At 26.0% G+C, this 18,923-nt stretch overlaps 1 protein-coding gene across 2 annotated transcripts in view; it reads left to right on the plus strand.

The window, feature by feature from the left end:
- LOC101239838 (proteasome adapter and scaffold protein ECM29) overlaps window positions 1–18,923 on the plus strand; it is a 197,031-nt gene that overhangs the window by 12,428 nt on the left and 165,680 nt on the right. For both annotated transcript variants that reach the window (XR_010642456.1, XM_065813388.1), the window contains exons 3-4: window positions 7,872–7,961; window positions 8,084–8,110. Coding sequence is in view for 1 of the 2 variants with exons in the window: in XM_065813388.1 (XP_065669460.1) it covers window positions 7,872–7,961; window positions 8,084–8,110 (117 nt within the window). In the remaining variant the exon portion in view is untranslated. The remainder of the gene's footprint in view (window positions 1–7,871; window positions 7,962–8,083; window positions 8,111–18,923) is intronic.

Genomic DNA, 18,923 nt, shown 5'->3' on the forward strand with positions numbered 1-18,923 from the left:
TTTTTTGTTTAAAAGATTTAATTTATTAATTAAAAAACATTATTTATAGACCATGATCCATGTTATAAAAATGTCATCGTAGACTGTTTTGGAATTTGAAAACTTCCCAAGTATTTCTCCTGCAGTTTTCAAGAAATTTAAGATAATTTTAAAAATTTCAAAATTAAGAATTTTATATTTACAACTGAACTGACTTTTATTGTGCAAAATAAATTAATAATATAACAATTGTTTTTAACAGCCTGCAACTTCTCTTCACTAAATTTGCTACTCTTGAAGAGTACATATCTCAACTTGTTAACTGAAGAAACTATATCATCACCATAAAGTTGACAAATAAGTTTCTCTATCTTAGTGAACAAAACTGATGTTGATTTTCACCAAGCTTTGCTAAAACAACTTCATACTTAATTTTCTTCTGTAAGACTTTGAGTAATGAGGCTTTTCATTTACCAAAGATCAACTTGTAGTGTAGCATCCTAAAAATAAAATAAAATAAACATTTTGATGTTCAACTATAGCATCTTGACTATTCCCAATTATTTGTATTACCACTCTATATAAAATACAATTCTATGGTGTTTTAAATATTTCTATTACAGTGATGAAACTTGAAAAAAAAAAAAAAAAAAAAGCGAAAAAAAGATACTAAGTTAGTCAATGCAAAAGAGTTGAAGCAAAAGAATTGAAGCCAACTAGAGCAAAAGATTTACCTCAATTACCTCTACTTTTCTTTGATTAATTATACAATTCTTGTTTAAATTACTAGTTGCATATGATACATTAATAGTAAAATGTTTAATAGCATATTAGACAATTAAAAATATATCAGTGTCAGGACTTATAATTTATAACATTTTGGTAAAATAAAAATGCATTGTAGCAGTGAGCCTTTATTCGAATATCTGTTTCTTCATGGCCTCTTCTAAGTGATTCTATTTCAGCTACTACTGTACCATCTGCTGATAACATACACTTTTAACATTAATCTTGCATTCTTTAAATCAATGAACTCCAATAAGTAAACATAAACCTCATTGATTCTTTTTTTTAATTTTCCATATGAAAGAAACTTCTTCCAATGCCAAAGCATAGGCTGTAGTTTATTTACTATATGTATAACAGAAGTTCTATAACTAATTATATTCATAATTATTATTAATATAATTAATAATTATATTCTAAATTTTTAATACTTAGATTAACATAATTTGCAAAAAAGTCAATATGCTGACATCTATAAAAGCTAAACAGATTAATATTTTCTTTTAGTATATATTCACCAAATGGTTTGACTAAACTTGCAGTGTTTGTAACAGTGTCATTGCATCCACTAGTAATGTATTACTTCCGTTTCTAACCAATAGCAAGATGCATATCTGCTGTAATTGATGTAATCTGTAACACATTATTTGCACCATTTCTAAGTAGGCACTCTAGAAAGAAAACTTTTTGCACATTGGTGATTAACATAAGATAACTTTTAACAATATCTTGGAATATATTTAGGTCTTCGTAACATTCTTTTATAGCACTATTAAAATTTAAAATGTCATCCTCTTTTATTTGAGTCTTTGAAGCAAGAAATAATTAAAAGCTCAAATGACAAAGTGCTTTATACATTAATTTAGGAGCTCACAATTATGTTTGCCTGACATCATTCTATTGCATAAACAAATAGCAATAACGTCAGACTTAAAGAGTATATCGTTACATAAGAAAATACGACATAATTTTTAGTACTATAATTTATATATTTGTATAAATTTCATAGTATGCATTACTATGCAGTACTTTCTACAAGTTTACAGAAAGTGAGGATTTATTTGATAGCTTATGCTAAAAACTTGTATTTTATTTTTTTACTTTTTGAAAAGATAAACAAACTAGTAGTTAACTACATGTGCACAACTAAGAATTATTAATTAAAGAATTATTAACTAAAGATATAACTAAGAATTATTAATTAAAGATATAACTAAGAATTATTAGTTAAAGAATTATTAATTGTTATAACTAAAAATTATTAATTAAATAATTATAAATTAAATCGTTATTAATTGACAGAAAATTAAAATGAGTTGGTAGAATTCCATTATCAATGTTTTCAAGACTGAAGTTGGTGGTGGCCATTTTTAATGCCAGTTATACATTTAAGGTCTAATTTTCATACAAAATTGATGAAAAGCAGAATGACTAACATTGAATAAATTATTATCTTGCTCACTTTCACTTTTCCAGAAAAACTCATTTTAACTGCAATAAAATGATTAATAAAATACCAAACCAGGATAATAATTTATCTTTTCTTTAAATGGTAGCTTTTATAATTGTTAGCATCCAAATTTTCCACTCTTTTAACAATATTTATTTAATATTCAGTAAGATTACTGAGACAATCTTTTTTTACTTAATGATTTTAGTGTCAATAACTTGTCTGTAAAATGTTTAAAAAGACAACTTGAACATTAGTTTACTAGTAGATGTTTTGGTATCAAAGCTTTATAAACTTTCATGTAGTCATTGTAACATTTTACCTCACATCCTTGTCTCTAATTTGTAATATTTCATCATTCTTATTTTTAGCTGGTCAACCAACAAGCCACCATCATAATTCTGACATAAACAAAGCTTCTGCTTTTTTCTTGTTGAAATAATCTGTATAGTAAAATATTTTTTTATTTGCAATTATTTTAAAGTGGCTTTAACAAAACTGAAGATTTTGTTGAGACATAAATAGTTCAAAGTGACTGTAACAAAACTGAAGATTTTGTTGAGACAAATAATTCAAGGTGGCTGTAACAAATAAGATTTTGTTTTGGGATATTAACTAGAGATTTTCTTTTTTTTTTTCTGCTTTAAAGTTTTCATATATATTACTTATTTTTTATTTTCTAGCTTTTTCAATATTAGAAACATCTGTAAAATACTTTTCAGATGGTATACCAAATAAGAGTTTTCAACAAAATTTTAATTTATGAAGTTAAGTGCTACCTGTTAGCTTCTGAATAATCATTTTTCATCACTAATCTATTCATTTCATGATAAAATAAAATTAGTCAAATTACTTAGTTTTTAAAAAACTATGCAAAAAAATGTTCTGTTTTTTATATAACTTTTTTTGTGTAAATGTTCTGATTTTGTATAATTTGATTTTATAATAATTTTAAATAAAACAAAGCGATAGTTGGGTAAATCGATTTTTTTAGGAGATTCTAACAAAATTGGCTCCAAGATTAACTCTTATATCTCTAAAAATATAATCAAATTATAATCATATAATCAAAGATCTTCCAAATCTTTGCTTTATTTGTGCCTCTCCTATTACTTGCTATATTACGCATCCTCTATGTTACAATTTAGAGGTTGATTCCTTGTCCAATAGACCAAATTTTTTGGATTTTAACATTGACATCCTCAGATTTTGATGAAACTAGGTGGCTTAATTTATATCAATGAGAAAAGCAATTCCTGAAATCTTAGCATTAAAGGGATCCCAAAGTGTCGAGACAAGTTGTGTTTATTTTAAAGAGAATGATAAAAAAAAATGTTTAGGCAGAATTAATAAATGTATAGCAAGAAAAACAAACTTTGTTGTTTTACTCGAAGCTCACCGTCTCCACAGTAGCAATTCTCTCGGAATCTTTAAAATATAAGCCGCAATCTACAGACTTTTTAAGATTTCTTATCGTAGAACTTCGATGACAAATCTTAAAAGAATTTGTTTAGTTTCTTATCATTATATAAAAGTTTTTTTTTTTACTCATAAATTACTATAGAATTTTTTAGTTATTTCAAATTATTATTTTTTTGTTATTTTTACAAAGTTCGCATTAAAAATAATAATAAAATATTTCAGACATGTTAAGCTTGTTTATTGCTGTAAATTAACTTTGTGTTATATTTATTGTTATTAAATTATTATTATTCGTATAAAGGTTCTGTTAAAAAAATTATTTTGTATTTTTTAACCTTATAAAAATTTAATTAACAGCATTTAGGGATTGTTAACACAACAATTTTAATCGCCATCTGTCTTGAATTGTTGCCATAAAACATTATTTATTGCTTTAATTAATAAAAGCTGTCTGTTTCATGCTCTGTTATGCATTGATGATCTTTAAAAAAAAAAACTTTTTTTAACTTTACATAGCCATTATGTACAAAAAAGTTAATGTTTGTTATTATTACTATTATTAATACTGCGCACATCAGTTTATATTTTAAAGAGTGTTACTTAATTTGTAATACCTGAGGCAATGTTTATTTCCTTTATTTCAACACAACAAAGACATTCTTTTTCAAGTGGCATAGTTTTACAATATCCATTTTTACACACTTGTTCAGCGCCAACATTTAAACAGCTTAACTTTGACGTTTTAGCAATATCAAAGTTAAATTTTTCATAACTGATATGATTTTCAATTATTTCGTTTTTTTTATCCATATAGGTTTTTTTGTCTTTTTTTAAAGAGGTTCGAATCGGTATGGAGTTGCCGACATTTTAATTGTTTAGCTATCAAAATCCAAATGCAAAATACAAAATTACCTTAATATTTATATGCAAATCATCAAAATTTATCTATTTCCACTAAATTGACATACTTAATAATATTTTCTAATTATAAATGAAAGGATTTGGCTATTATCTCTAATAAATGATGTCGTTTACCAAAATTATTTATTAATTGAAAATTTAAAAAATTTTAAAATGTCATTTCGATAGGAGAACAAAAACGTCATAGCAATAAACGGCTTAAAAAAAATTATCATTATTTACATAAAAAGAAAAAAAGATTCAGAATATATAATGAGGTTATCAACGACTTTTTTATATATTTATTTTATTTAAGAGTGTAATTTAAAAATCTTAATTTTATTTGGTTCTCGCGCTCTATAAAAAAATATTCTTATATTTAGCTTCCTATAAGATTTATAGGAAAGTCATACGATTGATAATAAATGCTATTTTAAAAAACAAATAAAACAATACCAAATAATATTGATTCAAAAAAAAAATTCAACAATGATGTCATTTACTAAAACTCTTTATAATTAAATATGCTTGAATAAATTATAGTCTGTAGATTGCGGCGTATATTTTAAAGACTCCGAGAGAATTGCTACTGTTGTTTTACTCAAAGCTTACCATCTCCAAGCTTTGAGTAAAACAACAAAGTTTGTTTTTGTTGGTATACATTTATTATTTTGTTTTACTTAAAAAAATTCTGCCCAAACATTTTTTTTTATCATTCTCTTTAAAATAAACACAACTTGTCTCAGCACTTTGGGATCCCTTTAAACTTTTTGTGGTTCATGAGGAATGGTCGTTCAAAATTTCTGATTTTTCCATAAATAAAAACAGCAGTTAAAACATGTTTTATATATACTTTGAAGCTCTATATTTTGAAAACAAAATTTTAGAAAACCTTCTAGTTATATTATATATAACTTTTAGTTATATTATATATAACTCTAGACTAACTTTAATAAAACATTGAATGTTTTAATGTCACATTTTATCTGTTATGGCTACCTAAAAAACCTGAAAAATTGTTTGAAAATATAAAAAGTTGATTTTTGATGGCTCAATATACAAAATTAACAATTTAAAAAATGAAAAGTTTTTTTGACTTTCTATATATGGTAGGTTTTCTAATTTTTTAAAAATTTGCTGATAAGATACAACTCAGTAAGAAATTATGGACTCCTAAAAATGGCTCCAGCTAAAACTTAAAAAAATGTGACTTCATTTCAAATCACTGGTAACTTAAGATCAACACTGATTTTGCATACCGGTGGTACTCACAAAAGCATATTGAATGGAGACCTGAAGCACCTCCAACAGGAATACACCACTTTGGTCTAAGGTCACAAAACTTAGAAAATCTAATCTTGAAATTTTAATGAACTCTAAATAAAGTTTTTTTTTTTTATTAACTAATAGAAGTTTTTGAAAATATTTTCTTTTAATATCAACTTGGATTCCCAGAACACATCCTATGCATCTTTCATTTTATAGAGGTTCTTAGTGGTAAGAAAAGGGCCTTGGAGAGCACTCTACTACTACAGGCTGGATTATCCTTGTACAGCGTTGCAAGAAAGGTCCTGGAGCATTGCCCTGGTACATCAGTATGTTTGTCAAATTTTGTTGTTTCTTGAGAAAATCAATAATAATAATTAATAAGTATTTGTATACCCAAATATCTCAAGAACCAAAAAGTTTCGGATACTCAAACTTTAAGGTTTTCGTAATTTCTATAACCCTTTAACATATGTGAAAATTAAAAAAGTCCAAAACATAGGGTAGCACATGCATATTGATTTGACAAGAAATGAAAAATGTATTTCTTAGATTTTATATACTACAAACAAAATGTCAGCATGGCATCTCTTGATATTGTATTAATGTTCATAAGTTTTGATCCTTTTTTTTTTACAAATCCTCATTACAAATTTTTGATGTAAACTTTATTGAATTAAATCTTATTAAAAGTTTTTCAGAGTTTTAAAGTCACTTTTTGAAAAAGCTTGAACCCAGTTTGGAGTTTTAGATTCTGACATGTCAGTTTTTTACTTTTTTGAGCTTATGAAGATTAGAACTGTCTTTTGTTTGAATTCAACTTCTTCATTTGCCTTTTGGATTTAATTTCTAAGTTTGATGTCATATGATTCTTCAGGTGTGATATGAGTTTATATAATCCTTGTTTTTTTAAGTCATAAAATCCTCTTGACACTTTGCCTGTGCAGATTTTGCACAGAACCATTATTTGATTGATTGCTTCAATTATGAAGTATATCCACAATTAAGTTTTTTTCTTTTTAAATTTATTTTTTAGAATGAACTATAAGATGGTTTTTAAATGTGGTTTGTTTTAGTCAAGAACAAATGTTAAAAATATATTTGGCAAATATATTTATTGTTAAAATATGTAGTGAATGCTACACGAAAAATTCTCTTTAGATAATCGACAATCACTTTGCTCTTTGGATAAATATTTCAACACTACAAATTCCTTGGACATTATTTTTAAACTGAGAAATTCTTGTGTGAATGAAATTATAAGACATAGCGTTACATTTAAAAAGTGTTGATACAGGATAAATAAGATATTTTAGCACTTAATAGAATAAATTATTAATTCTAATATTTAACATCTATCTATTTATATATGGTAATATTTAATATATATCTATTTATATAAGTTATACACATAACAATAATATTTTCTTTTTTTATCTTTATATTAAATTATAAAGATAAAAAAACATTACAAGAATATTAATTTAAAATTAATTAAAAAATTGAAATAAAATTTTCAAACAAAGCAAATTATCATTTCTAATAATTCATTCAAAGTTTAATATTTAATTGAAAAAAAAAATATTTAAATTATTTTTATCAAATTGATAATAATGCTATAATGCTAAGTAAAGCTTTATGATATTTATTTTTCGTAGTACTTTGAACCAAATTTCTGGTCGAAACCGAGATCTTAAAATATCAAAAAACTGGAACCAGAATTTCGTTTTATTACTTTTAAATATTTTTTTAAAATATAAGCTAATTTATTATAAATCATTTTATATTGTTTATTAAAAATATAAACTAATTTATAATAAATTAATATTTAAAATTTTAAATTTTAGTAATAATCAAAAATAATTTTGTTAAGAGAACAAAAAAAAAAAAAATTGTTTTATATAAATTTCATTTACAGTTTTATATTACCTCAATAATTGTTTTTCAAAATCCTGATTTGTATCTATAGATTTTTTTTTTAAATATTTATAAAAAAAGTTATTATAAAGTTATAAGCTATTTAAAGCACTGTTAAGGTACTTGACTTTTTTGTCTGTATTTTATATAGCTTGTTGAATTATTATCTCATGTAAATAAACGATTGCACAGTCGTCCCAAAGTTTTACTTCCAACAGAAGTGCTGATTAAACAGTATTTGGTATTTATTTTTTTATTAACTTACATGATTTCTCTTTATGAAGAATTATTTTTTCTTTCTTTATTTTAAAAAATGTTTCATGTTAATAAATTTAAAAGATATTTTTAAAACATTTATTGTAGAATGAATTTGTGGCATTGTCTGTCAAGGTATAATCATTTCAATATATATATATATATATATATATATATATATATATATATATATATATATATATATATATATATATATATATATATATATATATATATATATATATATATATATATATATATATATATGTATATGTATATATATGTATATATATAATATAATATTAATATCTACACAGTATTCAACTGTGTTATAATAGGTAACACAGTATTCAACTGTTTTATAATAGATAACACAGTATTCAACTGTGTTATAATAGATAACACAGTATTCAACTGTGTTATAATAGATAACACAGTATTCAACTGTGTTATAATAGATAACACAGTATTCAACTGTGTTATAATAGGTAACACAGTATTCAACTGTGTTATAATAGATAACACAGTATTCAACTGAAAAACTTAAAGAAAAAAAGAAAAAAATTTTTTCTACTGTTTTCTATACACAGATTTATTTAAATTATTAAATTTTAACATATCTTTTAATTTTATGTATTAGAAAAAGCCTTGGCTTTCCCCTCTGTAAACGTTATTGTTTACTCTTACCTTATTCTAGCTAATAATAACATTTATAGAAATTTAATATAATTTGTATTACAATTAAAACCAATTAAAAAATAATAACATGTATAACCAATAAAATCTGAAGAAAGTTATTTTTATTTGTATATTTTGTGTGTGTGTGTGTGTGTGTGTGTGTGTGTGTGTGTGTGTGTGTGTGTGTGTGTCTGTGTGTGTGTGTTATATACATAAGGTGCAGCAAAAATACCAACACCAATGCATCTTATTTCAATTCATTATTACTTTATAATTCAGTTTGCTTCATAAAAACACATGAACAACTTCATTGTCATTTTCTAAGAGAATTTAATTTAAACCTCTATAATTTAAATTGTAATCTGCTAAAGTTTTACCATTTCGATTAATTATAGATTTATCTTGATGAATAGCTGCCTGGTAAGAAAGTAGGACTGACATTAATCAGTGAATTTAATCCTCTATCATGAAATCCTTAAAGGCATTATAAAAAGTGGTTGAAAAATTAAAGTTAAAATGACATGCAACAAATTATTATGATTTATTTAATAATTTGTCATGAGTATACAATAGTTGAAAAAAAATAGACTGAAAAAGTTAAGAAACAAATATATTGCAAAAATATATACTTAAATTAGTATTTATGTAAAACTTTTTGAAAACTAGAAAAACTAAAATGTTAAAGAATTATCTCAGGTTATATTTGGAATAAGATAATCCCTGTACAGAAAACTTTTTGAAGATTATTAGAAAAAAGCTTTTGTTTCTATAAAGATTAAATATAAATTTATTAGTCATAACATCATAAAAGCCTGATAAATACTTTTAAGAAATTTGCAAAATTATTTTCAAGTTGTTAAATAAAATCTTTTTACATTTAAAATGTTTAAATATATGTTTAAATATATATAAATATGCTTTTACTATTAAAAAAAAGTTTCCTAATATTTGAAGTTGCAATAAACTGATCAAATGCTGGTTTGTAGATAATTTGAAAGCAAGATAAAAAATAACAACAACGAAAACTTCCTTAAAACAACAACCATTTAAATTTTTATTTTAATAAATAGTTTTAAACATGCTAAGCAAACTATTTAGGTTAACTAATTTTATTTAGGTTAATAAACAAAGCTATCATTTAAAAATATAGATATTGTTAATTATTAACAATATCTATATATTACAAATTGTAGAATGTAAAAGAGTATAAACTTCAGAATATAAATAATAAACTTGTTAAGAAATAAATTCTTAAACCAATGTGTTGAAAAAAAGTCAGTTTACTCAACTTAACATAAAAATCAAACAAAATATTATTATAATATTAAAAAACATAACACATCAAAAAATAGAAAAAATTAAATTAGAAATAACAGCCTGCATGTTTATTGGGAATTGAGTTATAAAACAACTACAGTGCAAAGAATAAAAAACAGTCTAAAGTATAAAACAACTCAACAGACTTACTAAATTTATTATTTTTTGTAAGGCAAAAAAATAAGAAATGGTAATTAAAAAACTTAACTGTTTGCTGCAACTGTGCAAATGCTAAATTAATATGCAAGTATGATGTTATATAAAAATATACTTATAAGAATTTCTTAAAAGTATACCTATAATAAATATAAAAAGTATATAAGTTATATGTTTATTCTACATATATATATATATATATATATATATATATATATATATATATATATATATATATATATATATATATATATATATATATATATATATATATATATATATATATATAACATTATTACCAGTCATTAAAAACAATTAAAAACATATATAACAATATATAACAGATTAAAAATCAAATTTAAAATAATTTATTCTTACAATTTTGTAATACCTTTGGGAGTTGCAAGCAACTACTGCTAAGTTAAGATTTACTCAAAAAAAAAAGAGTTATAGAGCAAGAAAACGGTTGACAAATGACTTAAAAAATTGAAGGTTGTATGAGTTAGGAAAACATTGAAATGGGAGAGAATTCCAATGGGTTGAGGTGTGGGGAAAAAAACTAGACAAATAAAAGTTTATAGAACATACAGGTACAGATACAGTGAAAGAATGAGGTTTTGCTGAATGATGATTCAAGCAAGAATGAGTTTTAGTTGATGGAACTAGAGATAATAGCTCCTTTGACAAGTGGGCATGGTAGTATTTGTAGAAAAGAAAAAGAGATGCAACTTTATGACGATAGCACAGTTGGCCAAACAGTGGACATAGCACAAAAATCAATGTTACCAAAATAAATTAAAGTTAGTTGTTATTGAAAGCCAAATAAATTTCCAGTTTATTAAAAAAAAAATTAATTCAAAAGCATGATTTGTTCAGGAAATTACTAATTTGAATAATGTAAATTCGCTGCAAAAGGTATGTTATTGATGTAAATGATACATTAAAGTCATTTTTTGCATTACATATGAAAAAATGTTACTATATAAGTAATGCTGATGTGATATTTGTTTGTAGAAACAATCTTAGACTGCATTTTAAGGAAATATGAATGTTAACTTCATAGATTATTGCACAAATTTTTTTTTAACATGTTATATCCAATGAAATAACTAAAATTTAGCAAAATTTTAGTGTTTTTAACTAATTTTTTTATCAAAAAAAATAATTTATCTTTAAAAGTGTTGGCACAAGTAAACCCATATAGTTTTAATCTCCTATAAAAAAGAGGAGTTAGATGGTTTTACTAAATTGTGCCAACTTAGCACTTTTAAACAAAGTAGTAAAAGAATGACCCTACCATATACATACTTTATATACTAACTAAAAAAAAACTTTTCAACTGCTGGTTTTAATATATTGCCTAGTTGGAAACATCTCAGAAGAAAATAATCTGAAGTAACACCAATTATTATGAATTATCTTTAACTTTATTTTTGTGTTTATTTCAGTCTATTTAAGGCTATTAAACTGATAATGTAAAGGATATTGGGAAACTTTTGTTTAGATATAAACATGAAAATAAAGTTTGGATTTGATGATAGTGGAAGCCATGCAATATTTAATTAAAAAGATAATATTAACACTAGCAATATAATACTGACAATGTTTTGTCCATTTTCACATGAAACAGAAGCAGGTTTGTTAATATGATTGCAAAAATCACAAAATGCCTCACTCAGTTACAAAGTGCTGAGTCTTCAAATGAGAAAAGAATCAAGAAAAACTCTTTTATTATTGTCTGTCTTTCAATTCTGACATGGAAGAGTTAAAAAATCAAACAGAGATTTAATTATTGCACAATTGCCTGTTTAATATTATGCAACATTTCAAAAGTTTGAAACTCTCAGTAATTCTTTGAGTATTTTTCTCAAAAAGAAAAATTTATGTGGATCAAAATAAAAATTATTGTACAGATTTGTATTTATTCCTATTTAACAAGTTTCCAACTGTTACAAAAATAAGTTCACCTTGACCTTAGATCAGTATAACACTATTACTTCACAAACTGATTGGTCATTTTTGGGAGCTAATTTTGAATAATGAGGAAAGTGATTTGGAAAATTACTTTATGATTCAGGGTTAAAAGGTAATAACAAAATGTTGAGATTGATACATACTATACTCTCAAGAAAAAACTCCTAAATTGTCAATTTAAGAGACACCATTAACTGAATGTGGATATCATCTAATCAAATTTTTTTCGACAAGAGATACAATTCAAAATCATTCTGCAAATATTGGTGTAAATCAGGAAACTCTGATAAATATTGTCATAAACAAAATTTCTCTAATAACATTTTATCTGAAGATGACACATATTTTAAATGTTAACTTATAAAAAAATTATCTTATTTAGTACTTCTTTTGATAATTTTTATTGTTTTTGCCATTGATATACCTATGTTATCTTTGTATTACAAAATATACATACATATTTATAAACATTTAAATGTATTTTTGTTATAACCTATAAGAAAGCAAATTTTATGAAATTTTCAATATTTTGTTCTTTTAAATTCTGACCTAAATATTCTGCAGCAAAATTATTTTGCAAAATTTATACATAAGAACCTTTCCAAAAAGTCTTTAATCAACCCCATAGCACTTTCTGTTCAAAAGTTATGAACCAATTACCGTGAAAACAGCTGTTTGGGCCACTGTGGATGGAAAAGAGGCTCATGCTTAGCAGATAGAGCGGGTCCAACTACGTTTACAATGCGTTTTTGGACCTTGTCTAGAAGAGAAAGAGCATCATTAGAATGACCAGCCCAAATATGACAATAGTATTCCATACAGGGACAAATAAGAGATTTGTAGAGAGAAAATGGAATCAGGAGACAAAATAGCAAGCATGATAAAGAGAAACAACCTTAGCAGATGCTAATTTAGCTATTGATTTTATATATGGTTTCCATGAAAGGTCAGTAGTAAACGATAATCCAAGAAGACATAAAGACTCAGTGGACTAAATAAGAAGGTTGCCATTCATTAATATAGAAAAGTCGACAGTACTGCGATAGTTGTTTGCAGTAAATAACTGAGTTTTTTAAAATTCTGTTACTGAAGTGAGATCAGATTCAAAATAGGCTGCCTGTTCTAACCAATCTAAAATAGAAGACTTTTTGTCAAGGCAGAAGTATAAAGTTGAGTCATCAGCAAATATAGTCAATTTAGATGTAAGGTTATCAGGAAGATCATTAGATTAATATAGATAAACAAAATAGGACCAAGGATAGAACCTTGAGGTACTACAAGCCGTAGAAAAATTAAATTGAGGTATGACTTTAGTAATAGAAGTTGGAGTAATTTGAATGTTTAACAATAGGTTAACCTGTTTAATTGGAATGAAAGAAGACGATGAACATAAGATTCAATAGTTGAATTAGAAGAAAAGTTCTTTGGAAATAGTTCTGCTTTATTCTTGGGAGAGGTAAAAAGTTCAGTCCCTTGAATGAGAGATGGAATGTTAGACCTACCTTTGTTAACAACATTGTTGATGATTTTCCGAAAGTCTCTAAAGCCTAACTTCTAAGGATACAAGATTTAGTGATTTTGCAGGTGTTGATGGGATCAGCCTTTTTGAGAGCAACCACAGAGTATGGGAAACCTTACTACCGAGCAAAAACTATGAGGAGAGTAAAGAAGATTCAACATTCATCATCCTAGGCAGGAAGCAATGTAACACAGGTTTCCATCTGCGTTAGCCTAATAAATGAAGAAGGGGTCAGGGGCTTGTTAGCAAAGTTATTCTGCTTTTCCCTAAAGTCTTTGCCTAGAAGGCCTTCTAGATTATAGTAGCTGGATGCAGTTAAAATCTGCCCATCTCTAGCCTTTACTTAACCAAGAAATGGTTAAGTAAAGGCTAGAGATTTCCTGTGAATCTTTGTTAAGATGACCGATATATTTTCTCCACCTTTAAAATTGCATATCTTTTTTTCTAGTTAACCTTAGATATTAAATTTGGTATCAAAATTTGTCATTTGATAATCTCTATTACGGGTGATGCAGAAGTTATCGGACAAATCCTAAATTCATTATTTGAGCATAATAATTAGTTTTTGTGGTTTTATGCGTAGGCATAAATGTTCTATAAAAAATAAACTTTATTATTTGAAGCACAATTATTTAAAATGAGGTTAAATGCAACTGAACGAGAATCTTTTTGAAAGCGACTAAAAATGTTTTTTGTAAATAAACCTAATATAAAAAATAAAAAAAATCGTAAATCATTTTGAAAAGGAAGGATTTGCTCAAAGTACAATATACGATAACCTAAAAAGACTTGAAACTGTTCAATCGTTTTCTGATAGAAAACACCCTGGTCGTCTGACATCCTGGATAAGAAGAAAAGAGAAAAGAAAGCCGAATTAATGAGACTTGTCAACAATGGAAAAGGGGTCAGTCAGAGAAAAATATGTATTAAATTTGGTGTAAATCAATCGACAATTGGTCGTCAGTTAAAAAAAATGAATATTAAATATAGAAAACGTGAAAAGACTCCAAAATACACTATAGAACAACAAATAAAGACAAAGAAAAGAAGCAGAAAACTACTTAAACAACTCTATAACACGAAATTGCTTCTAGTCATTGATGACGAAAAATACTTTTGTTTTGCAGGGGACAACATGCATGGAAATTCTGGATACTACACAAACAACAAAAAGACATGCCCAGAAAGTGTTCGTTTTATAGGAAAAGAGAAATTTCCAGAAAAATTATTAATGTGGATAGCCATATCTGACCGTGGTATAACCGAGCCATTGTTTCGCACTTCCAAGGCTGTAGTGATCAATTCATCAATCTATATTAATGAATGTTTAGAAAAACGACTTCTTTCATTTATTTACAAGTATCATGGAGACTTTAACTATTTATTTTGGCCAGATTTAGCAAGTTCTCATTATTATAAAGATTCTCTAAATTGGATGGACCAATATGTCTATTACGTTGATAAAGAATCCAATCCCCCATATGTGCCTCAAGCACAACCAATTGAAAATTTTTGGGGACATTTAACACAGAAGGTTTACAAGGGAGATTGGCAAGCTTCAACAGAGCAAGTTTTGATTGATCGCATTAAACTAAAACTAAAAGAAATTGATTTAAACTTTTTACAGTCGCATATGAAAGACGTCCGAACAAAATTGAGATCAGTTGCAGATGGTGTTGTTTTTTCATATAAAAAATAATATATTTTCATTAAAAGATAAATGCTTTATTTAAAAAAAATATAATAGCAGTTTGTTTTTTTATTTATAAATAAGTTATTGACGTTTTTATTTTGTCTGATAACTTCCGCATTACCTGTTATAATAGAATTAATTTGATTTAAAAAATAAAAGTTTAAATTTTTTATGAAAATATATATTTAAATTTATTGATTTATTACTATTGATTTAACTATTTTTAAAAACCAAATAATTTAAAAACCAATGTTTATAGACATCAAATTTTCATTTTTGATGTAAATTGGATAAACTGAAAAATATATTAACTACAGCATTGCATTTCTGAGAACTTATAATGGTGATAGTGGGAAAACTTTATTAGCTGTTAGAGTGAAATGATTTATGCAAATCCTATTGCTCAAACCGGAGTATAATATACTATTACAATTTTTTGTTTTTGTTTTATTAAGGAATATTGTTTTGAAAATAGTATTTTAACAAACAAAAATCACACATTTTCCGCGATTGGATTTTTTGTTTGAAAATGAATCTCTATTTTTGTATTTAATGAAAAATTAAAAAATAGCATATTTCAGCGGGCGTGTTTTTTTTAACATTAATCATATAACAGCGGGCGTGTTTTTTTTAACAAAGGTTTTTTGTGTTTAATACATTAAACACAAAAAACCTTTACTTTTCCAAAACTATTATAAATTTTATCTTATCTCAATTAAAGTCTAAAGATTTATTATTTTTCATAATTGATTCAATGCAGCATTAGACCAAACAACACCTTGATCATCATACCAAAACTAACTACAACAGATGTTGATATAAAACAATTTACATTTTCACAATCTTCTCTAATGGAAGCGATTTCCAGCAAAGCTCATGCAATAAATGTTTGAAAAAATTTTCTATCTTTAAAAATGCTGAAAATTACATATTCACACAGGCATCGGAGCATGGGACAGGTAGTACCGGGTTACATGATAGCATTAGCATGGTGATTGTGATAATCCTGATCCTGACCTGACCTGGATTAGTTAAAAGGAATTACTTTGGAAATGTATTAGGAAAGACATTATTTTTAACAAATTACTGGAGATTAAGGTGAGCGTAGGTTTTATAATTGGAGTAACTAGTTAGTTACTGAGCTCACACTGCATCAAAAATTTAAACAGAACACAAACATAAAGTAATTTGCATGTGAGTAAACAACGTGACAAAGGTTTAGACAGAATACAAACAAATATATAATCAGTTATAATTAGTGCAATAACAATATAAACTACGTTATTAAATATCGTAATTAAAAGCCTTTGTATTAAAAAAGATCTAGTTATAATAAAGGATTACTTGTGAGGTTTGGAACTTTGAAAGTTTGAGAACAGAGGTCTAAAATACTTCAGATAAAAATTTGCAAACTAGTTTGGAAAACCTTAATTAAGATTTCAATTGCTGTTTTAATTACTGCAATTACTAATTTTTTTAATTTTCAATTATTAACCATGTGTATTAACATATTTCATATACTCAATTATTAGAAATGCGTCAATATGCATAAAGACATAAACACAATGTCTTTGCAGATGAAACATTTTTGTCAGCCGGATGAAGTAAAAAGACATCTAATACTAATATAAAAGATACCTATTTTAATATTAACAATAATTGCTTGGGTATTTTATATATCATGGATTTACTAAGATAACCATAACCTAAACATTTATTATATTCTGATACCTTGGTTTATAATAATCTGATACCTTGTATTAGATTATTATAACCTGATACAAGGTATATCTAATACCTTGTATCAGATGTTTATTATCTTTGAAAAACAAACTACAAGATGCTCTTGTTTTTGAATATGCAGCATATAAATGGATATAAAAGAATATAAATGAGAGAGACAATTTTTTAAGATATATGCCAACATGTATTTATACAATATATGCCAACATTATGTTATTTGAGAACATATTTTTAATTTTTTATAAATGATAAAAAGTCAAAATCAGTTATATAATTAATATAAGATAAACTATTGTTTAATAATTTCATTCAATGAAATCCCCATCTACTTCAATAACAGCTTTGATTCGAGACCTAAACCGACTGCAAGCATGCTTGAGATGGCCCTCATCTATGTTATCCATTACTCGGACAATGGATTCTTTCATAGAATCTTTGGTGTTATGGGGATGTTTATTAATATCTCTCTCAACAACGCCCCACACATAATAATCAATGGATTCAGGTCTGGAGACTTAGGAGGCCACAAGTTTGGAGTGATGTGATCATAAAATAAAAGTAGTCCGCCAACCATTCCTGAGTGTTTTGAGCCTTATGTGGTGGTGCAGAGTCTTGTTAAAAAATGTAGGGCCTTCCATTTCTTACTATATCAATCCAAGGTTTAGCAACAGTACCCAAGACTTCAATGTAAGCAGCAGAAGTGGCTCTTAGTCCTTGTGGAAAGAAGTGTGGTGGCATCACATGTCCTTTATTGCTAGCAACCCCCAAAACCATAACAATTGCAGAAAATTTTGTGTGCTTGACTGTTGGAACTTTGCAAAGGTCATCACACAGCCATCTGTCATTTTTTCTGTTTATTTTTTGATCTTGATCAAAGTTTTTCTCATCTGAAAAAAACCAAAGCATGACTTGCTCAGCAGGATGTTTCAGTTTGTTTAAAGCCTCTTGGACCTTATCAAATGATTCACTTTGGTGGTCTCGGACATAAACTGACCTCTCCTCATCACATTAGCAAATTAGCGTAGATTTTCATGAACAGTCCTTCAAATTGTGGCTTCTGAAACACCCAGGTCTTTTGCGATGGACCTCATTGACTTTTAGGGGCTCTCATCATGAATATTCTTAACTTGATGAATAAATTCAGGTGTTCTAGTTGTGTCTGACCGTTACTTGTGCTTTTTACCTTTAGCAGCTTGATTAAAATCACCATCATTTTCTTCTAACTCCTTGCAAACTTTAAGAACAAAAGAAAGGGCAACTTTAAGAAATTGTGCAATTTGTAAATTGCTATGTTCTGCCTTTAATGCTACAGTTACAGCATGTCTTTTCATTTCTTGTGTTAGTTTATTATCTGTCATTTTTAATTATCTGCAAAAACTAAAAAAAATTAATGTAACATAATGAAATGATGACATGCAATGTTTTCAAATAGCTGATGCACCCTGTACAACAACATATATATCAAAAGTTATACACCAACATACATATTAAAAATTCCAACTATTAATATAAAACATTTCAATTTGTAAAATTAGAAAATTCTGTTTACTCTTCAGTTCATTAACAGTATCATGTAACGGTATCATGTAACAGTATATTTAAACTGTTTAAGTATACTAATTATTAGTACTACCTTTTTGTAGCTGCATATATTTTATATTCACTATTAGTAAGTTAATGGTATGTAACCAAGTAAAAAATTTATTTTTCATGAAAATATTTGATGAAATTACAATACTAATAAAATAAGTATATAAAAATTAAAATGCAGAATAATATTCACATCTTTGAATGCAATTTCAAAATATACTGAAAACATAACTTTGAAATGTATGAATACAAAATAAAAGGTGTTTGAATTTGAATTA

This window comes from Hydra vulgaris, chromosome 12, assembly GCF_038396675.1.
Source record: "Hydra vulgaris chromosome 12, alternate assembly HydraT2T_AEP".
NCBI classification, from domain to species: Eukaryota; Metazoa; Cnidaria; class Hydrozoa; order Anthoathecata; family Hydridae; genus Hydra; species Hydra vulgaris.